This window comes from Fragaria vesca, linkage group LG5 (genome assembly GCF_000184155.1).
Source record: "Fragaria vesca subsp. vesca linkage group LG5, FraVesHawaii_1.0, whole genome shotgun sequence".
Lineage (NCBI taxonomy): Eukaryota > Viridiplantae > Streptophyta > Magnoliopsida > Rosales > Rosaceae > Fragaria > Fragaria vesca.
Genome location: NC_020495.1, coordinates 15,218,367 through 15,242,885, shown reverse-complemented (window position 1 = coordinate 15,242,885; position 24,519 = coordinate 15,218,367). Strand labels below are relative to the sequence as shown.

General features: G+C 39.3%; 5 protein-coding genes across 7 annotated transcripts; 3 read left to right on the top strand and 2 right to left on the bottom strand.

Moving 5' to 3' along the window:
• The first annotated feature begins 2,696 nt into the window (after window positions 1–2,696).
• LOC101295921 lies at window positions 2,697–3,626 on the top strand. The gene has a single exon (XM_004301410.1). It carries the CDS (start codon window positions 2,697–2,699, stop codon window positions 3,624–3,626), a length of 930 nt encoding a protein of 309 aa, XP_004301458.1.
• A 1,950-nt stretch (window positions 3,627–5,576) lies between these two features.
• LOC101295633 (F-box/kelch-repeat protein At3g06240-like) lies at window positions 5,577–6,083 on the top strand. The gene has a single exon (XM_004301409.1). It carries the CDS (start codon window positions 5,577–5,579, stop codon window positions 6,081–6,083), a length of 507 nt encoding a protein of 168 aa, XP_004301457.1.
• Window positions 6,084–12,904: 6,821 nt separating this feature from the next.
• Window positions 12,905–15,857, bottom strand: LOC101312830 (F-box/kelch-repeat protein At3g06240-like). 3 transcript variants are annotated; one of them, XM_004299818.1, is made up of 4 exons: window positions 15,645–15,857; window positions 14,476–15,389; window positions 14,101–14,172; window positions 12,905–13,191 (listed from the first exon to the last, which is right to left on the bottom strand). In XM_004299818.1, the coding sequence occupies exons 1-4, from the start codon at window positions 15,773–15,775 to the stop codon at window positions 13,172–13,174; spliced, it is 1,137 nt and encodes a 378-aa protein (XP_004299866.1). In that variant the 5' UTR covers window positions 15,776–15,857; the 3' UTR covers window positions 12,905–13,171. The 3 variants fall into 3 exon arrangements, with proteins under 3 accessions (XP_004299866.1, XP_004299864.1, XP_004299865.1); XM_004299816.1 differs by having other exon boundaries at window positions 14,476–15,779; XM_004299817.1 differs by lacking the exon at window positions 14,101–14,172 and having other exon boundaries at window positions 12,909–13,191; window positions 14,476–15,779.
• Window positions 15,858–16,454: 597 nt separating this feature from the next.
• LOC101295344 (pentatricopeptide repeat-containing protein At5g16860-like) lies at window positions 16,455–19,044 on the top strand. The gene has a single exon (XM_004301408.1). It carries the CDS (start codon window positions 16,455–16,457, stop codon window positions 19,005–19,007), a length of 2,553 nt encoding a protein of 850 aa, XP_004301456.1. The 3' UTR covers window positions 19,008–19,044.
• An 869-nt stretch (window positions 19,045–19,913) lies between these two features.
• Window positions 19,914–23,923, bottom strand: LOC101295053 (probable serine/threonine-protein kinase At1g09600-like). The gene is made up of 8 exons (XM_004301407.1): window positions 23,474–23,923; window positions 22,779–23,063; window positions 21,989–22,306; window positions 21,456–21,683; window positions 21,033–21,130; window positions 20,812–20,917; window positions 20,444–20,719; window positions 19,914–20,336 (listed from the first exon to the last, which is right to left on the bottom strand). Exons 1-8 carry the CDS (start codon window positions 23,921–23,923, stop codon window positions 20,208–20,210), a joined length of 1,890 nt encoding a protein of 629 aa, XP_004301455.1. The 3' UTR covers window positions 19,914–20,207.
• Between the last annotated feature and the right edge of the window lie 596 nt (window positions 23,924–24,519).

Below are 24,519 nucleotides of genomic sequence, written 5' to 3'. Positions count from 1 at the left end.
CTGTAGCTGTGCTTNTCCATGAGTTTTGCATTTTTCGCTCCACTAGCTACAAAACATTCAATGGTGCTAGCTCATGCACTTGCACTTTTGCTCCTTTCAGCAACTGAGGATGTATGAAATTATGTGTTGCTCCAGAGTCAATCAATACATGCACCGACTTCTTATTAAACCATCCCTTTAACTGCATTGTTGTTGAGCTACCCCCAGACAGAACTTGCAATCTAATCAATGGTTCCTCAGTGTCCACAATTGGTGGAACCTCCACTAACTCCTTGCCTGCCCATCTTTTGCTGGTCATCAGTTTCATTACTTACCTCCTCATCGGGTACAATTTCCATGATCATCAACTGACCCTTCTTCCTGCAATTATGACCTCTAGTGTAAGTCTCCTCACAAAAATAACACTGGTTCCTTGCCCTCCTTGCTGCGTATTCTGAATCTGACAGCACCTTGCTACTGGCGTTTGTTCCACTTGATCTCACTGCATTGCCACCCTCCATCCTGCTACTTCTGCTTCCAAAATTACTTGTAGCACCTGACTTGGTACTTATAATTGTTGAACTGGAACCTGTGATCCTCAGTGGTTGTGAGGAACTTCTGATGTAATTCCTGTGTCCATCATTTCTATGCTCAAAGCTGCGAGCTAACTCACATGCCTCATACAAGGTTTGAGGTTTATGAGTTCTCACATCTCCTCGAATGTCCTCTCTAAGACCTTCAACAAAGAAAGAGACCAGCAAGTTAGTTGGTAACCCTGGTGCCCTTCTGGAAAGTCTTGTTAATTCCTCCATGTATTGCTCAACCCTGCCTGTTTGGTTCATCCTTGCTAATGCTGTTTGACTCTCAGTTCGACTGTAACTACTAAATTCCCTCATCAACAATTCAACCAAGCCTTGCCAAGTTGGAGGAAACTCATGTCTGAAAGTATACCATCTATCTGAAGCCTTGTCTGTTAGGTGCATCGTAGCTAAAGCCAATTTTCTCTCCTCTGGTATCTGATAGAATTCAAAATACTGATCAGCCTTGTTCAACCACTCCACTGGATCTCCTCCACTAAACACAGCCAACTCCAAACGCATCTGTTTCATTGTGGGTAGAGTAGGGTCAAACAGGTTTTGGTTATGGTTGGTGCTATTGCCCTGATGGTAATGAGTAAAACAGGTTTGAGAATTAGGTTGAGCATACTGATTTGGGGGTACGGAGTGAGTCATTTGGGGATTGGAGTGAGTCATTTGGGAATAGTGTGTCTGCCCCTTAACATCTGCTGTGGTGGTGGAATAAGTAGGATAAGCTGTATGGTTTTGTGTTTGCATAGGAGATGATAATTTTGGGGGCTGTTGGTAACTGACAAACTGTCCAAAATCAATAGAAGTGGTTTGGTGAGGGCCAGAGTGGTGCAAACCGACAGGCTCATGTGTATAGGACATCATTGGCTGTGTACCATGCTTCGGAGAAAATGGTGCTGCATTAAAATCTAACCCCATAGCACCACTAACCATTTTTCCCCAATTGAGAGCCAACACTCACATTCAAACGTCCACACACAGAATCACATCCAAAATCATCAACTCCAAGTTCATGCACTATTTTAGAAGAGGAATGTAAAGGAGGAACATCGTTACCCCCAATACGAGACAATGGTCCTTGGAAACCCTCAGATCTGGCGAACGTAGAAGAACAAGCAGAGCCCTCCAAGGAGCCAAATCGGACCCGGTTCTCTTGATGAGGACTTTGGCCAACTGTCGTAGTTGTGGTAGCAACATGAGCTTTCGCAAAAGCACTGAGTTGAGCCTTAAACTCCTCCATGAGTATAGACCTGAAGTCGGAAAGCGACGCCTGCATATCAGAGCGCAAGGATTGCTGCATCTCATCAAGGCGGCTACTCGTCTCATCACGATGGATCTGGAATTCCATTTCCAGGTGAGCAAGCTCCCCCGAAACCTCCGGCGCATCCAGGTTGGATTTCCCATCGTTTTTGAGCTTACCCATGATCAACCGGCTCTGATACCAATTGTTAGGGTATTAGCCCTAACTGAAGAAAATGAGAACAAATTGAAAGAAAAGAAAAGGAAATAAACTTCAGATTTTCATTCTCTACCACACTGAGTACAGTTGGGGGTCTTTATACCCAGATAAACAACACATGAACAGGCCCACGTGTCACACAACTGATGGTCCATTACTAATGCAACTCTAATCCATACTTAACGGCTAATTAGACTTAATTAAACTAAACAGACACTAAACTGTCTCACGTGCATAGCACCTGAGGACCAACCACTGACGAACTACACTTCTCCTAGTTAAACTAGACAAGGAAAGACTACAATCATAACAAACGCGAGATCCAGCGTGAAATCGAAACAAGACAACATGATGAAGATGTTGTTGCCGCCGCCACTGCCGCTGCAGTGATTCTGGAACTAACACCTCAACAACCACCTAAACCTGCAAGAGCCTCTCCCTGGTTAATTGAAAAGTTGTATGACAAACGTGGACCGGAGCGAGCCAAAGCATTGGCCGGAGTAATTGAGCTACTGAACAAAAAGTTGGATCATGAAGACCTGAAAGAGAGATATGTTGTAGAGCTTCTCTACCGATGCTTATGTAGTGTGAATAAAGGCTCCACGAAAGAGGTTCAGAATGCGTTGCAAGTGATTGGTTTGCTTTCAATCACCGTTGATTGTCAAGAAAAGATGGCTGAGATTTACAGGGAGTTTCTTGATGCAGCTTCCAGCAGTGCTTGTCTAAAGAAGGCTGGAACAAACACAACGAAGATGCTGGAATGCTTGGGAGTTGTCACCTTTTTTGGTGCAATTGGCGCAGAGGAGACTCAAAAGGGAATGAAGGTTATTTGGGACTTCTTGATAAGTTTCAAACCTGAATCCGGTAGTGATGATGTGATTAACCGAAAGAAGCAGTCACAGGAGATCCTAGTTGCTGCAATATATTCTTGGTGCTTTCTTCTTACTAGCACGGATGGATGGCGACTGAACCAAAATTGGAGAGGTGCAATTTCCTTCTTCATGGACATCTTGGACAACAATGATGAAGTATTAGTTCAAGGGGCAGCATGTGCAGCACTAGCATTGATTTTCGAGACTGATGCTCTTGACAAATTCTGGGACAGAGCAAATGATACAACCTTGCCATATTCGCAGTTGCGAGAAACATTCAGGGAGATGATTTTGAAGAAAGTGAGCAGTCTTAACATGAACACAAATATTGTGGAGTACTTCAAGACTCTTCACTGCCCGATATCACGTCCAACTGTTTGTGAAAAGAAGCTGGAATTGACATCATGGTATCAGGTGATTCAGCTGGCATTTCTGAAGAGTTTTCTTGGGAAAGAATTTGAGAACTTCATGACCAAGGAAGACAAACTGCAGAGCTTTTTTGAGGTCAATCCTAATAGAAATGACATTGTGGGTGAAGAACTCTTTGTGCCTACGATCGAAAAGATCACTGTAAATATAGTCATACCTGAAAGAAGAGATCCACAGACAATGACAGCAGAGCAAAGGAAGAAGGAAAGAGTTTTGAGGACTTCCATTCAGGGAAAGGCGAAGACACAACTAAGGACCAAACATAGGCTACTGTCAGAGGAATTGAACTGCTTTGATTAAAACCAATTAGTTAGCTTGGTTGATTTTTGTCTTCTGTTTTGTCTGTACATTAGTGAATTTATATTAATTGATGATATCTCTTGATTTCCTTAATGCGATCTTTCCTTCTCAATTTTGGGGACCAATTTGCAATTTCACTCTTGATTTGTTGAACTTTCAAGTACACTCTAACACTTATAATATAGTATGATGAAGCCAAATTATATGGCATGCCCAAATCTTAGGTTGATATGCATGTTAGTTGGCTCTGGTAAAGAGAGCTGGAAGTGTCGAAATATAGACCATTTAGAGTATAGCCTAAACCTCAGTGTCGAAATATCAGTCTATAACTCATTCCATCTCCTCAATCATCATTCACTCTCTCAATGATCAAGAACATGCTATAGCGCGACTAGCTAACCACATTTTAATTTCTTCTAATATATCAAACTTTAGAAATTGGATCAATTACTAAAGTCATTTTCTTTGGTGTCATGTTGCATACATCGGGCATACATCTCCCTTTTTAAGTGTAGCGTAAGTCATTAGTTTCTCATTGATGTCCATGTTATGTGACAATACTAATTTCTTCTCAAAAAAAAATGTGACAATACTAATGATACGTGTGTGGTCAGTTTAAATAAAACTTTCATGAGTATTATATTTTTGGACACTGAGAGTGGTTTTGATGATCCCAAAATCTTTTGGACCAACAAATGTAGTAGCAGGGTTTTAGTGGTTCAGCTAGTGTATTACCAGCTTCAGTAAGTGCAGTTGCAAGTTTTCAATAGCTCAGCAAATGTAGTAGTAGCTATTTTCAGTACGTGCAATAACAGGTTTTGAGTACCACAACTGTAATTGGATGTCTTTTTTCTTAGGGAAAAGACAATACTCTCATTTTCACAGTAACCATATATCGTTGCTACTACCACCGTCACTTCCATACTAATATTGTCACTGTTAATTACCTGCTATTGTCGTTGTCATTTCTCTGCTAATATTGTCGTTGTTATTTACCTGCTACTGCCCTCTTCGTTATTACCTGCTACTTCCCTCTGTGTTATTATCTGCTACTGTCTCTACTGTTACTTACATGCTACTGCCTCTGCTGTTACATACCTTCTAATACCTCTGTTATTCCTAGCTACTGCTACATAACAAGATATTTTAAAGAGTAATCTTTTGCCTAAACACCAAAATTCCTATGTTTTGCAAGTTAAACAATGAAACCAATCAAATACCATCATAATCTCACAATCAAATCACAAATGATTCTATCACAATAAGAACCGATGCTTGCTATTCGATAGTACCATATAGCAATTTGATGATCTAAGAAAAAAAAAAAAAAACAACAATTTGACAAGAACCCCTACCGAATTTGATCTACGACTTACTCTAACATTAAGATATGTGATAGTGCCTCATGCCGGAGATGAACACGGCGTTAACGGGGACGTGAATCAGGCCGACAAGTGCGGTCGGTGACAGTTTCGTAGATGGTGATGATGAGCCACGAGCAGCGGTGGCAGCGGTGATGTCGTCGTTATAGTCATGAAACAAACATATATGTCGTCGGATCAGAGCTCCGATCTGGATCTCCTCTTTCTAATCAGTATCCGGCGCAGACTTTTGAAGTCAGATTCTTCTTCAACATTGTCGTAGGAATCGAGAGAATGTGACTAAAAAAGAAGAAGATATGTGGCGGTGAGAGAGAGATGAAAATAAGTGGGAACGAGTGTAATTTTAATGGAGAAAACAGGATATTTTGGTCATTTGGTAGTGAAAATTCGTTTCAGGCTAAAGTTTCACTTTTCACTTATTTTGGGCTTAGGTTGGGCTCATGTCCTTATTTGTCTAAATCTTTTAAAAAATGGTTTTTATGTGTTTTACTACGGTAGTGGGACGTCAATATCTCAATCATAGAACCATATCTTGATTTAGATCGAAACCATATTTGGAAACAAAAAGATGGAAGTTGGTTCTAAAAAAAAGAAGACAGAAGTCCAGGGTGGCCAAAATGTCGAGCTTCCACCCGAGATCATAGATGGTTTTCTTTCAAGGTTACCAGTGAATCCCTTGCGCCGCTTCAAGCTTGTGTCCAAGTCATGGCAGTCCTTAATCTTCGATCCTGATTTCGTCGCCAACTATTCCAAAGCCGCCATTGAGAATAAGGATGTCTTCTTCAGAAGATGGCGCCTCCTCTTTACTATTGATATGCCACAAAGAGGGATATACTCTTTGGATCTTGACCAGTTTCTCAATGAGAATCCTACTGCTGGTGTTGAAGGTCTAGTAGCAGCACCCACTGAGCTCGGCTTTGTTTACAATCATCTTCCGAGACGTGGACTTGATTGGGTTCCCTATGTCCATTACTCCTGCTATGGCTTGTTCTTGACTCAGTTTTTAGGCGACCATTGTTATACTTTGATCAACCCTGTAACCAAGGAATCAAAGAAATTACCAAAGGCACCATAGAGACCAATGAAGCCTACCATTTTTTGGAGGCACTTATATGGACTTGGATTTGATCACTCCACCAATGAATACAAGGTGATTAACGGGTAAGAATATCTTGATGGAGTTGTGTTTAGTGTTTATACATTGCAGACTGATTCTTGGCGACAGATTGACTACTTGTTTCCCTACACATGTTTATATTATGGTGGTGGGAGTGGGATCATGGTAAGTGGTGGTCTTCATTGGTTGGCAATGAAGGTTGCAAATGAATCATTGATGTTTGTATCTTTCCTTTTAGCAGGAGGGGGGGGGGGGGGGTGGGGGGTTAGAGAAATTGAACTACCACCCAATGCCCCTGCTTGGCTTGATAGGATTCAACTAGCGGCATTCAGAAACTCGTTACGCGTAACATTTATACGTCAAAATGTAACAAATAACGAGTTTTGGGTCATGACGGAATATAGAGTAACGAAGTCCTGGACTAAAATGCCTGTCCCAAAACATTTGACTTTGACTTGACACATTTGGGTTTCTGGACAGAATCTCATGATCTGATGTTGTTTGATAGGTCATCACTAGTTATGTACAATTTTAATGATGGAACATTTTGGGATCTATTGATTCGTGACATTCCCCAAGATATTAGTTCTATCATTAGCTTTGGTATCTATGTGGAGAGCCTACCATCGGTACTCATGGTCAAGAACAATGTAAGAGGAGTAAAAATCACAGATGATCGGAATCCACTCAGTAACATTCTCGAATAATCAGTCTCTTTGTTATAGCATTATCTATGCGATTGTTATGCTAGCTTGCCCTATGTTAATGATGTTACACATCAAAGCTTTTGATTGCTGCATGCTTCAATCTTTCTTGTGCTGGCTGAACTGAGAAATATGCGTGATCATCTGTTGTTCACATTAAGTGGCACATGAAGGTGATGTCGTTTTATAACTGGAAGTAATCATCTCTCAAGACGGCCATGATTCCAATTGAGAGTGGCTGAATCCCAATGATGATTGCTTATATGCATTTACTCTTTGTAGATTAGAGCATATGCTAATACCATGGAACCTACCTTAGCTTAGCTAGCAAATATTGAAACATGTATGTAACTATTCATGTGCATACTTCTTTGTTCATCACCTTAATTACATCTCATTTTGTAACTTTCTTCCATGACTTTCACCGACTTATTCTCATTGCAGCACTAGATAATTGTTAGTAAAATCAAATGATTGTTGTAGGTTGGATCTATGCATATGAAATGTTGGAGGTAACTAATCATAGTGATTTGAAACTACCAAGACATGTATGGGATATAAATAAAGGATGATTGTAGGTACAATTTGCTGGGTCTGTAACATTTTGTAGGATGACAATAAAATTGGTCAAGGATGATTGCAGGACGTATGCTAAAGCTATTGATTTTATCCAAATGTGGGATTTATAAGGAAACAAATGTTGTAGCCCACAAATGAAGTTCTCAAGCTCTATTAATATGAGATCAGTTTCTCCTAGAATAAAGAGCTTTTGCCGATGCCGGAAATGGAAGGAAGCAAAAACATATTTCAAAATCATGAAAACCCGATCAATAGCCCCAAGTTTATCTACATATGAGACATTGAGCTGATTGCTTGCCTTGCAATGAAATGATTTTACAAACTGAACATGTTTGCCATTTTGCCAGGAGCAATTGTACATCTGTACAGCCAGCCTCCTACAGTCCCAGGTACAATTTGCTGGGTCTGTAACAATTTGAAGAAACCTATACGAGGAGTTACTGCTTGAGAGAAGTTGTGTCCTTGTTAATCATGACAACTCGTTGCAGCCTATCTTAACGTCTTTCAGTAAAACATAGTCTAACCTTAATGACTTATCATGAAACTATTAGCCCCACAAGAGGTTTGTGAATAAGACTCGAGAAATCCAAGCATTGATATACAGATTGTTGAATTCTAGCTGCAATAATCATCATCCAGGAGAGTTATTAAGCTCATTCCAGTTGGGTTAATGTTAATCGACAAAGAAGTTCGTAGAACTTTTTCGTTATAACCAGAAATTAAAAGCTCATGATAGGTCCTGCATTACTTGGTCTTAGAGAATAGAGAATATAAGTACAGGTACATACTTCATGTAGAATCACAACGAACACAGCTACCTCATTCTGTGTACATATGAATTAGTCCCCGCAATTGACGAGGCATGAGTCACACGAGATAAGATCCATTCAAATCTCTCAATTTCATGTTTATCGTTCTTCTACAGCAACTGAAGCATTCTTCAAAGGTAAACCAACCATAAAATATGATCATGAATCACAAAATTCAGCATTTGAAAGACAAGACTGTACCTGAACCACAAAAGAAACATATCAATTATGTCAAAATTCATCACACACAATCTCATGCCAAAGGGAAGAGCAACAAAGAGTGCTCATAATAACTCACATGTTCCAAGCATCCTTCATCCAAACAGACTCACAACTGAACTTAGAAATGTAAAACTGATGACAAACAAAATAAACTTTAAAGAATCACCATCATTAGATTCACATCATAAGATGAATCCAAATGATTGCAAATAAGTCACACGTCAAAGTATGCTAGGCACCAAGAGAAAAACAGTCTCAAAAAGTATTTTCAAATAATCATGGATAAATTTCTTGGTTCTAGAATTGTTTTACTGTAAAATCAACACTACTACCACTATAGACACTATACTAAATTACGAAGTCTTGGACCTACATATCTTCTACACAGATGCACAATGCCCATTCAATGTCAAATATCTATTGTAGGACTATCAGAATGGCGGCTCACTTGTGAATATAATAATGATTACATAAAAAGGAAAACTATTTGAAACATAACCTGTAGTCATTGTAACTTAAAAGAATCACCAGATAAAAAGACACAAGGCCTAGCCTACCTTCTATATGTGTCATAGCCTGCATAGATTCTACATTTCTACTGACTAAAATCCTTTTGAAACATTAACCACTAAGATATATTACATACTGAATTATTGATACATATAGGCTATAGCACCATTGAGGCCAACAGTTTACGGGATTCTATAAGAAACTTTACATGTCATAGAAGATTGATTTTCATGACTCAAACTATAATTCAGAAATTGTTCTCATCAAAATTCTAGTGCTTTTCCAATCACAAATTCCATAAGCTCAAATAGATTGTCCACATGTAGCTCATGGAGTAGCAGAAAAACCTGGAGCCAGCCAAATGATACTGCTTATGTTTCAATCATAGATAAGCAATTAGCTTTAGATTGTCAGAAGATACTCTGCTAAGTTTAAGTTCCAAACAAAGACAACCAAGCAGCTTTAGAATATGAAAGGATGTGACTAATGAGTAACATGCTAAAAAATAAGATTTATAATTTTTGCATCTATGAAAGAAGTTCTGCTATCAAACAACTAGCAAGAATTGTAAAAGTAGAAAAGCAAAGACTAACAGTAAATAGAATTATGAAAGCAATAGGTAGTTTAAAGACATTCTGAAACAACAAAAAACTAATCAAAGCAAACAAGAGACAGGTGTAAGTTCATCAGCTTTACCTCCTACTAAGATTCCTCTCATGCTGGATTTACTAATTAAAATCTTGATCATCATCCAGTGATACAAGGCTTTCCACGTAGAAACCAGCCTGAGTAACTATAGGATATCCAAGTATCAATAGGCCTTGACAGCCTAAATCATTAAAATTGTACATGACCAACCACTCATTTACCCTGGATCAGCAGAGAGCATGATTTTCCCTCCAGTGAACCAAAGGCAATAAAGAACTATCCAAGCCACATAAAGATTTACTTTTAGTCCAAGACTCCACCACCCCATATTCCTTCATAACCCAAAACTCATCATCCCTTGTTACTGTAGTTTCATCTACTATTTCAGTAATAAATGAATGAGCCATACATAGGCTGTCATTGAAGAATAGTCTCAATTCCAGCGCATGCCACCCTCCCACACCTAAATCAAGCGGCAGTTGAATTTCCCGCACCTCCTCGTCTGCTAAACAGAGAGATACAATCACCCATGAGTCATCTTCTAGTCTCCTCATCAACCAATGAAGGGCTCTATTGAGCAAGATCCCAATACGAGTACGACCAATTTTGTAGGGGAATCACCTTTGAATACGTCGCCAAGAGCCGGATTTCAATGCATAGACGATAAAATGCATTCCTTCATTCGAGGACCTCGAAGTAATGACTTTGAAATCATCAGTAGAGTGATCGAAACCGAACCCATCATAACACATGAAGGGTTGATCACCCAACTCTGCAGATGGAGTTGGCAGTCTCTTATACTTCCTTGTAGCTGTGTTAGCAACATAAAACTCCGAATCACCATAACTAAATAACACAAGGCCACAACAGAAAGACAACAAGCACCAAAATCCACTTCAATATTTAGATAAGACCCCAACACGACTGGGCAGATTGAGCCTAGTGACAACTAGATCACCATCATAATCATTACCAATAACACCGACATTGTTGTTACAGTTACCAATACCATTCAGAAACGGGTGATCCTTATAATGATTCAAAAACTCATCAAGGTTGAAAGAGTAAAGTGAATCGCCATTTTTATCAGTGAATAAGAGTCTTCTCCTCTAGTAAAACACATGCTCATTTTCAGTGGCTCTTTCGAAATGCATCTTCACAAATTGGGGGTCTAAGATTAGAGAAAGCCAAGACTTGGATACACACCTGAACCGACATAAAGACTTGACTGGCAACCGCGAAAGAATGTCGGGTATAAGCTCCGACGGCAAGCTACAGCAGGGGGTAGTCAGTTCGTCCGCCATGCCCTTCGAAATAGCGACAAACAGGCAGCAGAGGAGAGTGGTGGCTAGGTTTTCTTTGTCAAGCGGAAAAAAGATGAAGAAGCAAGTGATGGGACACTCTGAGGATTGCAATGTGATGCGTAATATATAAGGCCAACTCCAACCTAAAATGCTAAAAATAGCACTGATGCTCAGTTTTAGCACTTATATTTAACACTTCAGTCAAAATAGCACTCATCGTTTTCAACCGATTAGTGTAAATAAACTATAGCACTTTAATATGTTTAATGTTTTTCATATATTATCAGCTTTTTATTTATTTATTTCATTATAATAGTTTTTAAATATAGGTATGCAACTACTTACCGATCTTGGTTCTGAAGAAGTACCTTCGTAATATTGATTGAATTAGTTAGACTTGGGTCCAAAAAGCATTCGTCAATTGACCTATACCATTCCGGTTTCAGTTACTTTGAGGTAGGGTAGGGTGAGACTTGAGAGTTTCATCTTCCTTTGTCATCCAATGTGTCTAGCTTCCTTTGTTGTATAGACCATATGTAGCCATTACAAAAGCCGATAAAAATTATATCAACCAATTGGCAACCAACAGAAAAAGAGAAATTGATCTTCGCGTGAGATATTTTATTTTATTTTATTTTTTTAAACTAAAACGTGTTGCATTTCAATGGAAGGCTGCCACATGGAGTGTGCTAAAGAGTCATTCAATGAGTCAAATTTAGCTCTTGGGATAGCAATTTAGCTTTCTTTTTTTTTTTAGTCTCTTTAGCATTTTAGCTCATCCGTTGAAGATGAGTTTGTGCTATAATCTCACTATTTAGCATTGTACCACATCAATTTGAGATGGCCTAAATATGTATGCAAAATGAGATGAGCTAACCTACCAACATAGTAACTGATGACTTGCATGATTCTAGTGCCGACTTATTAATTTTCAAGAGTGAATTTAAATAGAGGGTCTATAACCAGATTTCAGTGACTGATGACCAGATTCCGGCGATAGTTATCGGATTCCAGTAACTAATGACCGAAATCCGACAACTAGAGTCTATTGCCTCAATAGACCCTCTTTTACCTCATAATACCCCTTGTTGCCCCTCAATGAACTCTTTATTGTCTCGGCAATATACCCCGGACCTCTTTACTGTTCCAAATGGCGGTAGGTATTATACCATTCCGTATCGAAAGTCTTTTAAGATGATATTGGAATATGTCTATGTGAATTACGACATCTTAGGCATTTTACTATTAATCAAGTTGATGTCTTTTTGGCTAGACATTAACGACTCTTGAATCTCAATTCTCAAATTCACAAACGTCGTCTACCTGCCGGTTTCCCCACCTCCCCAGCCTTGATTGTTAATTTGCTACTCTCAAATTCTCATCACTGTCCAAGTTTAGTCGTTTTAGCGGGCTACTCAACCGTCTCAATCGGCGACTTACGACATCGATTGTCTCGTTTGCGACCCTCAAATTAACAAACATTTCTCTCACTGTCGAGATGAGTTGTAATTTTTTTTTTGTTACAATTAACCCAGATAACAATTTCATTCTGGATCCACCACTCGTTGCGTTATGGATATTTATGCATATTGTTTAGACCACAATTTTCCTCTGTTATTGGCGGAAGTCTTTAATCATAAAGACTCAGAATGTTGTTGGTTGTCAAGCTAATGACGTGCTATGGTAATCAAGTTGTATACCTCTCTCTATACACTGGTATGATACTCCTAAAATATTGTTCCTATTTAATTCTACTAGATCCACATTTCCTCTCTGGTATGGAACTCCTAAAAAAATAAAAATAAAAGTATTCGTCTACATTATTTGGTCCCAAATACAACGCTCGACACGAGAAATCCAAGCAATGATATACAAATTCAGAAATTTTAATAGCAACAATCACTATTCACGAGACCTATTAGCACATTCCAGTTCGGTATCTACAGAGAAGTTTGTCGAAAACTTTGTGATTAACATTTTCTTTATAACCGGAAGTCCAGAAATTAATAGCTCATTATAGGCCTTGCATTACTTGGTCTTAAAGAACTAAGTTACATACTTCAAGGGGAATCAGACGAAGGAACCCCTCTCATTGTATTAGAGTACTTAGTACATCTAAATTAGCCCCACAAGAAATGAGACATGAGTTATATGAGATAAGATAGATTCAAAATTCTCAATTACATGTTCATCATTCTTCTACAGCAAGTGAAACATTCCACAAAGATAAACCAACCATGAACTACGATCATGCATCACAACATTCAGCATTAGAAAGAGCAGAGTGAACCTGTACCACAAAAGAAACATAGCAATTATGTCAAAGTTCATCAAACACAATCTCAAGCAAAACAGAAAATCATTAAAAAAACAGATGAAGAGTGCTCATAATGAACTTACATGTTCCAAGTATCCTTTATCCAAACAGATTCACAATTGAACTTAGAAATGTAAAACTGATGACAACAAAATGAATTTTAAGGAATCGCTATCATTAGATTCATCACCTTGTATTGACAATAAAAAATATAGCACATGAGTCGATGTCAAAGAATGCTAGGCAGCAAGAGCAAGAGTCTAAATATTATTTTTCTAAACATATTCATGGATAAGTTTCTTGGTTCTAGCTTTACCATAAATCAACACTACCACCACTACAGAGACCATACTACCTACTAAGTCTTGGACGTATAAATCTTTGACTTAGTGCTAGATGTCCTTCAATGTCAAAGATTTATAAGTCTTGGACCTATAAATCTTTGACTCAGTGTGGATTACAATTTGAGGAGTGTGAATTTCACTTCCCAATATCTGTTGTAGGACAATCAAAATGACTCACTCGTTTAAAACAACTAATAAATGTTTGCTAATATTTGTCAAAATTATAATTATCACACAACAAGGAAAACTATTCCAAAACATGACCTGTATTTATTATATGTCATAGCCTGCATAGATTCTACATTTCTACTGACCAAAATCCTCGTCTTTCCGTATTTGGACGGATAAGATTTTCCTTTCTATTTCAATACTGACCAAAATCCTCTTGACAAAACATTGACCACTGAGAGATATTACAGACTGATACATATAGCATCACTGAGGCCAACAGTTCAGGATTCTGAAAAAAACTCATGACTCAAAACTCAAAAGTATAATTCAGCAATAAATCTCATGATTATTCTGGTGTTTTTCTTACATTTCAAATTCCATAAGCTCAAACACGTTGTCCATATGCTATTGCTTATGGAGTTATGGGAAAACCTGAAACCTGACAAATGGTACTGATTATGTTTCAATCATACACAACCAACTAGCTTTAGATTTTCAGAAGATATTTTGTTACTGTTTAGGTTCCAATCAAAGACGACCAATTAGCTTTAAAATATCAAAGGATGTTATGACTAAGAAACATGGTAAAAATAAGATTTATGACTTCTGCATCTAATCTATTGAAGAAGATTCGCTATCGAGCAACTAGCAGGATAGCATATGGTAATTACTAGGAGTTCTGAAACAACAAATTATCAATTCATAGAAAACAAGTGACAGAGAGTGAGTTCATCATCTTTACCTCTTCCAGTGTCCAGTGAAACAAGACTCTCCACGTAGAAGCCAGCACCAGTAACTGTAGGATATCCTGGAATCGATAGACGTTGACAGCATAAATCTTTGATATTATACACCCTCTGCCCCAAACATTCCCCGACCCAAAAGAGAGCATGATTTTCCCTCTGGTAACTGGAAGGCAATAAATAACCTTCCAAGCCAGAGGAGAGTATCCTTTTAGTCCAAGACTCCGCCACCTTGTATTCCTTCATTACCCAAAACTCATCATGTAATGTTATTGCTGAAGTTGGATCTAGGGTCATCCCAGTAACAAAAACATGAGCTATACAGAGGCTGTCATTGAAAAACAGTCCCAATTCCAGTGTATGCAATGCTCCCACATCAAAATCAATCGGCAGTGGAATTTCCCAAACCTCTTCGTCTGCCAAACAGAGGGATACAATCACCTGTGAGTCATCTTCCAGTCTCCTCATCAACCAATGCAGTCTTCCATTAAGCAGGATCCCAGCACGAGCACGACCAGTACTGTAAGGGAATCGCCTTTGACCAGGACCAGACCTGTAGGCAAGTGGCCTTGGAGGACCAGCATAGTAGGGAAATCGCCTTTGAATTTTTCGCCAAGAACTGGATTTGAGTGCATAGACCATAAACTCAATTCCATCTTTGGAGCACTTGGAAGTAATCACTTTGAAATCATCAGTGGAGTGATCAAAACCGAACCCATTGTAAGGCATGAAGGGTGGAGCTTCTGGCCATGGAATTAGATCGGGCAGTATCTTATATTTCCTTGTTGCTGGATTAGCCACATAATACTCCACACCAAGCTTAAATAACACAAGCCCACAGCAGAAAGACACCAAGCTCCACTTCTCGTTTTGAAATTGCCGAAAACAGGGCAGATAACTGGGCAGTTTAAGTCTAGTGACAATTAGATCACCATCATAATCACCGACATTGTTGTTACGGTTACCAATACCATTCAAAAAGGGATTATCATTATAACGATTCAGATACTCATCAAGGTCGAAAAAGTAGAGTGAATTGATTTTTTCATCAGTGAATAAGAGTTTTCTTCTCTGGTAAAACACATGCTCATGTTCAATGGCTTTGTTGAAATGATTCTTCACAAATTTGGGGTCTAAGATTAGCAAAAGCCAAGACTTGGATACGCACCTGAAGCGACATAAAGACTTGACTGGCAACCATAAAAGTATCTCGGGTATAATCTCCGACGGCAACCTATGCCAGAGGGCCGTCAGTTGGTCCGCCTTGCCCTTCTTTTTTCCTTTTTTTTGGTCCGCCATGCCCTTCGAGATAGCGGAGGAGAGCGGTGGCTAGGTTTTCTGTCAAGTGGAAAAAGAGATGAAGAAGCAAAGTACCGGGACTGGAGAGAGCAATGCAGTTCGTGGCATATAATTATATGGAATTTTTTTTTTAATAAATTATATAGAAAATTTTTAAATGCACCTAGATGTTAGTAGATACATTAACTTTCAAAACTACAAAGCCTTCTGATCAAAAATATCTAAACTCATCGAAACTTGGGCATTATGGTACACCTAGCGATTCATCAATTTGCAAAACCTAGTCCGAATCGTTAAACGGGTCGAGAAGCTGAACATTTGATTAAGGCCTAACTTAAAATCAAATGGAATCAAATTTAGAAGCCTTTGAAAAACTTTGAGCAAGACGTAGGAAAATGCTCTTGATATGCTCATATAAATTTAGACGTCTTTGAATAATTAATGTGATTTCGATGTATGAGTTAGTTCGACCAAATATTGTAAGTTTTACTTGAGAAACATTCTATATTTTTATAATTCTGATTAATAACATATTCAGTTTCTTTGTTACAAAAATAAATAAATTTACGTAACATATTGCTTTTCGTTACTACGTAAGTAACGGTAATACTTAGATAACACCGTGCAGTTCAAGTCTTATAGTGTGCTTCGACGATGCAGAGTAACAAGTCCGTAGAGCATGCTTCACAGTCTTCCTAAACCCTCCCTTAAACCCTTGACCACCAAAATCACCAAAGCCTTCTTCTCCACCACACCAACACCAACACTTCTTCTCAAACAATGCAAGTCCTTACTCCAAGTCAAGCTCCTCCACCAGCACATCCTCGTCTGCGGCGGCGTCTCCCACTCTCTGACCCACCTCATCGCCGCCTACTTATCCTTCAACGCTCCCTCACACGCCTTGTCCCTCCTCGAACGCCTCGCCACGCCGCGCCCCGCCGCCGTTTACTGGTGGAACGTCCTCATCCGTAGCGCCGTGCGTTCCGGGTTTCTTGAACACGTGCTCTCTCTCTATTCTAGAATGCAGAGACTTGGCTGGAAGCCGGATCATTACACTTACCCTTTTGTTTTCAAAGCCTGCGGCGAGCTGGGCTCGCTCCGGCGAGGCGAGGCGGCTCACGGGGCGGTGTGTGTTGGTGGGTTTGAGTCGAATGTGTTTGTTTGCAATGCGATGGTGGCAATGTATGGGAGATGTGGGGGTTTGGGAGATGCACGGAAGGTGTTTGATGAAATGCTTGAGAGAGGGGTAGAGGATATTGTGTCGTGGAATTCGATTATGGCGGTTTATGCGCAGAGTGGGGATTCGGGGAATGCGGTTGAGGTTTTTGGTTTGATGGTGGGTGGGTTTGGTGTGAACCCGGATGCAGTTAGCTTGGTTAATGTACTTCCTTTGTGCGCGTCGCTTGGGGAAGTGAAGTGGGGGATGCAGATTCATGGTTATGGTGTTAAGAGCGGGTTGGTGGAGGATGTGTTTGTGGGGAATTCGGTTATTGATATGTATGCAAAGTGTGGGATGATGGATGAGGCGAACAATGTGTTTGATAGGATGAGGATTAAGGATGTGGTTTCGTGGAATGCTATGGTTACGGGGTATTCTCAGATTGGTAGGTTTGAGAATGCTATTGGTTTGTTTGAAAAGATGAGGGAGGAGAAGATTGAGTTGAATGTTGTCACTTGGAGTGCTGTGATTGCAGGGTATGCGCAGAGGGGACATGGTTATCAAGCAGTGGATGTGTTTCGGGAAATGATGGCTTGTGGGTCTGAGCCGAATGTTGTCACCCTTGTGTCTCTTCTTTCAGGTTGTGCCTCTGCAGGAGCGCTAAATCTTGGTAGAGAAACTCACGGTTATGCAATTAAATGGATGCTGGAGTTGGAAGGAAATGACCCTGGAAATGATATGATGGTAATTAATGGTTTGATTGACATGTATACTAAATGCAAGAGTGTCAAACTTGCTAGAACGATTTTTGATTCTCTTTCACCAGATACAAAAAGTGTGGTGACTTGGACAGTGATGATCGGTGGGTATGCCCAGCACGGTGAAGCAAATGAGGCACTTGAACTTTTCTACCAGATGCTAAGACAGGATTTCAACTTAAAGCCAAATGGTTTTACTATATGTTGTGCCCTGATGTCCTGTGCTCGTCTTGGCGCACTGAGGTCTGGTAAAGAAATTCATGCTTATATACTACGCAATCAATATGATTCTATGAAGTTGTATGTGGCCAATTGCCTTATTGATATGTATTCTAAATCCGGAGACGTTGATGCTGCTAGAGTTGTGTTTGATAACCTGGAGCATCGGAATGAAGTTTCTTGGACTTCACTAATGACTGGTTATGGAATGCATGGTCGTGGTGAAGAAGCTCTACAAATTTTTGATGAGATGCAGAGACTGGGCCTGGTGCCTGATGCTGTAACATATCTTGTTGTTCTCTATGCTTGCAGCCATTCTGGAATGATTGACGAGGGAATGAGATACTTCAATGGCATGAGCAAGAACTCTGGGGTTGTACCTGGGCCAGAGCATTATGCTTGCATGGCTGACCTCTTAGGTCGTGCTGGTCGCTTGGATGATGCTATGAACCTGATCAAAAGCATGCCTATGGAACCGACCACAATTGTATGGGTGGCCTTGCTCAGTGCTTGCAGGATCCATGGCAATATTGAGCTTGGGGAATATGCTGCAGATCGGTTAGCAGCGTTAGACTCAGAAAATGATGGTTCGTATACATTACTCTCAAACATATACGCCAATGCCAAGCGTTGGAAAGATGTTTCCAGGATTAGATTGTTAATGAAACATGCGGGAATCCAGAAGAGGCCGGGTTGCAGTTGGGTGCAAGGAAAGAAAGGCACAACAACCTTCTTTGTGGGTGATAGGACTCATCCACAGTCTGAAAAAATATATCAGATCCTTGTAGATTTGATACAGCGCATCAAAGGCATGGGGTATGTCCCTGAGACAAGCTTTGCACTTCATGATGTTGATGATGAGGAGAAAGGAGATCTTCTTTCTGAACACAGTGAGAAGTTAGCTCTCGCATATGCAATCTTAACTACCCCACCAGGCACCCCTATCCGGATCACCAAGAACTTGCGTGTTTGTGGTGATTGCCACACTGCGATGAAGTACATATCCATGATTATTGAGCATGAAATCATATTGAGAGATTCAAGTCGCTTCCATCATTTCAAGAAAGGATCCTGCTCATGCCGAGGCTATTGGTGATAGAAACTATGCTAGTTGTGTGCTGATCTTCCCTTTGTATCATATCTGATCTGCATTAGATTGTAACATTATTGGAGCCAAAGACGGCCATTATTTATAAAAGCACTGAAAAGGATCATTGTTTCACAATCACTGGTACACGATTTTCCTGTTTCAAAAATTCATTTCGTCAGATGAATGAATCATGCCTCCTATTAAAAGTAAAGGATTGGGCAGAGGAGTTGTTCTGTTCTTTCAGAAAATGGACGCTAGTCCTGCTAGATGTCATTGCACCTTTTGTCTAATCAGCGTGCCATCATTCAACTCTCGTAAATGCATAAAGTTACAGAACTGAGTTGACAGAGAAATACTTGTTTTTTCAGGTCATTCTATACTGTGGTCTATCTGCAGTGTTCCTTCTTGATGTCAGTTACCGGTGATAGCTCATGTTAGATACTGTCTGAGTTGAATGACCAAGAGAAGCGAAAACACTTAAAAAACAAGTTTTTCACGAATGAGTCGTGTTAGATATGTTTCATTGTTCCGTTCAAGCTTTTCTGTCAAACCGAGGATAATAGGGAGCGCTCCCACACAACTAAGTGCCTTGTGATTTTGAAGAAAGCCTCCTAAAGCAAGCTGAGGAAAATAGGACCCCTATCATTGACACTGGTTTTAGGCATTCTATCATTTCTATGCAGCATTGGAGTTAATCATGTTGCCTTGCTACCAGTAAATATAGCCTAATACAACCATTACTGCATGATTCATCCAGTGTATTTGGTACAAAAATGAATCATGCAGCAAGATTAAATGGATATTTTACAATTTACATAAACATCCGTCCTGCATTCTCTACACAAAGCGAAATCCCCAAATCTATACTTGTTGAGTAACCAATAAATAACACCACACATTAATCCTTCTCAGTTTTCACATTTTACAGTACAAAAGGATGTATCATCTACCCCATCCGTTGCTTTTTAGTTCCAACTATATAACACCTTCATTTTGTTTTCTTTTTGGTACAAACCACCTTCCATTTTTCTTCTTCTTTTGGTCTGAACCACCTTCATTAAGCCACTATTTTAGCATTCCCCCTTGGCTTTTGTACTGAACTAGCGAAGAAGTTTCTTGGTGGCCGCAAGCTGCTGTTGCTTTAGCAGGATTGGTGTGGAACAGAATTACCGATATTATCCATGCTCTTTATTGGTCCTAGTCTTGTCAGCGGGCACGAGCTTTACGTACTGCCTGTTGGATGTGTCTCTCATGCTCTTTGAGCATGTCTTCAATATTCCCCCCTGGAGGTACCAACGGTCCAGAACAATGGATTCTGCTCTTAGTTACATAGCCCTGAGATATGCAAACAATTTAGTTTCTTATATATAACAAATTTTCTGTTCTTGATAAATCAAAAGAAATCTTTAATGCATAAAGTGCTTGTGAAATAAATTCCTCACCATTCCAGCTTCTTTGATAAACAGTCTGTCATTCTTAAACAAGTCTGTTGCAGTATGAGGCTTGTGAGATGTCTGAGCCCTTAATTCTGGCTTATTTCTTGCAGAAGCTGTCGTCTTATTCAATGATGATCCTACTCCACTACTAGGATGTATCACTGAACTACATTGAGAATAGCCTTTCTGCCTATCTCGTCTGTGCGCTTCCATTGCAAAGCCAGAGGCACTATCCTGCTGGTGGGGCATGTACTTGTGACCCATGGATTTCGGGTTTTTTCCCTGCTGTTTTTATGTTAGTCACGAATATAAGTATGTAATAAGTAGTAAAAGAATGAATATTAATGGTTAGATGTGTCAGGCCACTCATATACCTGGCTGATTCGGCCATTATAATCTGGTGTTGGCGCTACCTTGCCATCTCTTGAAACCCTTCTAACAGATTCAGGACCACGCCCTTTAACAGGAACCTCTCTTTGCCTGAGATACAAACAAGAGATTAAACGTATACATATTAACATAAGATGCATATTGTCTCAAAACTCTTAAGAAAGTTTCTTCATCTTCAAGAACCAATGGCCTCAACAAGAAATACCTTTTTTCCTCATCCCGAAGCTTGGCATCAAACTCCTTGCTTGGAGGATATTGTGGTAAAGCTGATGGATGACAAGCTACGGGCGGTGTAGTAAAGAACTGAAATGGAAATAAACAAATTAAAGATAAATTTACAATATTTACACAAGAACCCTATTCATAAGTCAAATTATTCAAGTATTGTCAGCAGTCTTAACAAAGGAGTTGGGAAATCCTTTTTCTTGTCTTAGTAAATTTTTCGTATTTGAATATATCACTCATCAAGAGCCTATAAACACAGACCACAAGTTTCATATGAAAGCTTGTCACTAGGACATATATGTAGCTATGGTGAATATCAAATGACATGATATAATAAGTTGCGAGTCTTGAAAACTCCTATAATACTGGAAGATTGTTTGCTTAAAAGAGAACACAAACTTACTGCACTCCTAAGGGCTGAACCAGCAGATCCTCGATTCTCTTCTTCTATAGAGAGGAGTTTATCAACAAGAGCCAAAGCTGTAGAGGGGAAGTCTTTAAAGGTGTCAGCAAGGCGACGCTTGTAAGGTTGTTGGGGCTTGAAACTAGTTGCATGTGGTAATTTTGTATTCTTCCAGAAGTCCTCAGATGGTGAACCACAGAGCTTGAATATCTTGTGCATTTGTTCCACCTGAAAATAATGGTGGTAATATTGTCATATAAACTATTGAGATTTAAGGTAAAATTTATTACTCATACTTGCAATATCTATGAATCTTAGTATGCAACATAGTTAGAGATACTTTGGCTGCTTGGATGCATAATAAAGGCTGTGAGAGTTTTTGATAGCTTTAATCTGTTTTGCTAACATACAACATGAATTAATTGGTCGTATAAGGACGCACTTGATTACAGCAAAGCATTGACTGATGAAACTAGGGGATGGAAAGAGAACTTATACAGATATCAATAGATATATTGGAATTACTCGTTTACCTCTGTTCTACCAGTCATGATAGGCTTTCCAGCAAACAATTCCGCAAAGATACAGCCTGTGCTCCACAGATCTATTGCCGGACCATACTGTGTGGAACCAAGAAGAAGCTCAGGTGCTCTGTACCACAGAGTTGCCACGCGACTAGTTAATGGCTGCTTCTGATCGGGCTCATAATATGTTGCCAAACCAAAGTCACCAATCTTGAGAACTCCATCATTATTAATCAGAAGATTAGAACCCTTGATATCTCGGTGCAGGACACCTCGACTATGGCAGTGTTCAAGGCCACTAAGCAATTGTTGCACTAAACATTTTATCTGCAGCACCACACAAGATTTAATAATTCTTTTTCTTGCAAACATTCATGTACAGTTCAATTGGAATGTCAGAGAAGAAGAGATAAAAGTTGATGTCGATGGAAGAAAAGAAGAGTAGTGACCAGCTAATAAGTTTGAGACAGTTCGAAAATTATTATAGCTAGAATTCTCATTCATTTTGTCGAACCAACTCAAATTTTCTAAAAGGAATACAGAAAGAGGCATAGTAAATGAGATATGAAAGAACTGTATACTAATTTTTAAAACAATCATTGTACTCTCTTACTACAGAAAGAGGCATAGTGAATGAGATATGAAAGAGCTACTAATTTTTAAAACAATCATTGTACTCTCTTACTACTATATTAATTCACAGATGATACATGTAAAAGCATACAACCTGATTCATTGAACAGATTATAGTCATGGTTAAAATGATAGATTCACTTGACAGCAAAAGAAGAATGTGTACCTGCGGTTCAGTAAACTTGATGCCCCGTGTTGCTGCAAGACCTGCAAGGTCATGATCCATATACTCGAACACAAGATATAAGCTGCATGACGTTTTTGAAGCAACTAGACCCTCAAGCTTCATGACATTTGGATGGTCAAGTTTACGTAATATATAGATTTCTCTTGCCATGAAGCGCACACTTTCGGGATCCATATTTACAAACCGTACTTTCTTCAATGCAACTATTTTACCAGTTTCAAGATCACGAGCCTTGTATACACTGCTATAAGTTCCTTGTCCAATCTGCAAAGACAAAATCAATCAGAGATTTTATATATGATTTGGCTGAATTACTACGAGATACTACGACTTTAAAAAAAACAGACACATGATTCGTATTAGTTTAAGACGATGTTTCAACTACATATTTAGCATTGCTGATTGTGTATATTCGACTTGACTTTGTACATCCTAGTTTCATAATGCTTATATTTCCATAGACAATAAATATATACCAACACAATGCAAATGCTGGTGAAATCCATTTACGAGGAATCCATATACCACACAACATATACCTAAGAGTTTCAAACACCAAACAATCACATAACATGTCCATGAAGCAGAAATCAAAACAATTGTGTATCATGCATATATATATCTAGCACTAATATAAAATGCAATGAAAGAATCAATAAACAGTTAGGACTAACTTTGTCTAACTTCTCAAAGGAGTCTGCCCGGCGAGGAACCCACCCTTGGATGGCATCTCCGGCAACTGAAGTTAGCCACGAAGGCCATCCTGGAGCTGTGTGTTCGGATTCTACACCGAGTGGCAAGCTTATTAGCCTAGACATTGCCGCTTCTTTTTCCTTGGCTGCCATTTCCATTGTTGCCCATCTTTGATGATTAGCAATCCCAGGTTTCTGATGCTTTGATTTATCTTCAGGGTCTTTAGACACATTGCTAATTCTGGCATTTGCTTTGGAAGCGTTTCTTGATAACAAACGCATTGATGAATCACCACCAACTTCAAAGTCATCTCTTAATGAAGGAGTTGGAGCAACCAATTGAACCGAATAATCCTTCAAATTATTTTCTACTTTCTTAGATTCCGGTAAATGATCTGGTTCTGAGGTTCCCTTTGAGCAAATGCAGCCCATATTGTCACCTCAGAAATCCCCTATAGATTCCCAAATCACCCCTATATCTGCAAATATGTCAGAGCTCTAATCAAACAATTTAATCTGCATTCCTGGGAAACCCAAGAGTTTCCCTTCTCAATCCATCATCCCTTTTCAAACTCTCAATTTGGGTCTTTAAAAGAACCCCCCTAAGAAACAACCAGTCACATGTTTAAGGCCTCATGATGATCATTGTAGCCCTGCCCACATGCCCCAAAATCCCTAAAAACACAAAATTCTCCACAATGTGCAAGGGAAAACAAGACAAGAAACAACTTTATGGATTTGGGTAACCTCAAGACTTGTTATGCAAGCAAGATTTGGACAGGATAGGATAGAGAGAAAAAGAGACACAGGAGACTCAAAACCCAGACCAGAATTCCTGCACCAGAAAAAACAGGAGAGAAATGAAGTTCTGTCTTGGAATGCAGGGAGTTCTGGCAGGCGGTTCTGGGTTGCAGAAAATTCCCCCTAATCTTTTTTTTCCTAATTATTGATAATATCACAAATAATTGCACGCAAAAATACAATATTTTCTTTGATTTCACAGAGTCTGACTAAGGATTGGAGAAAGG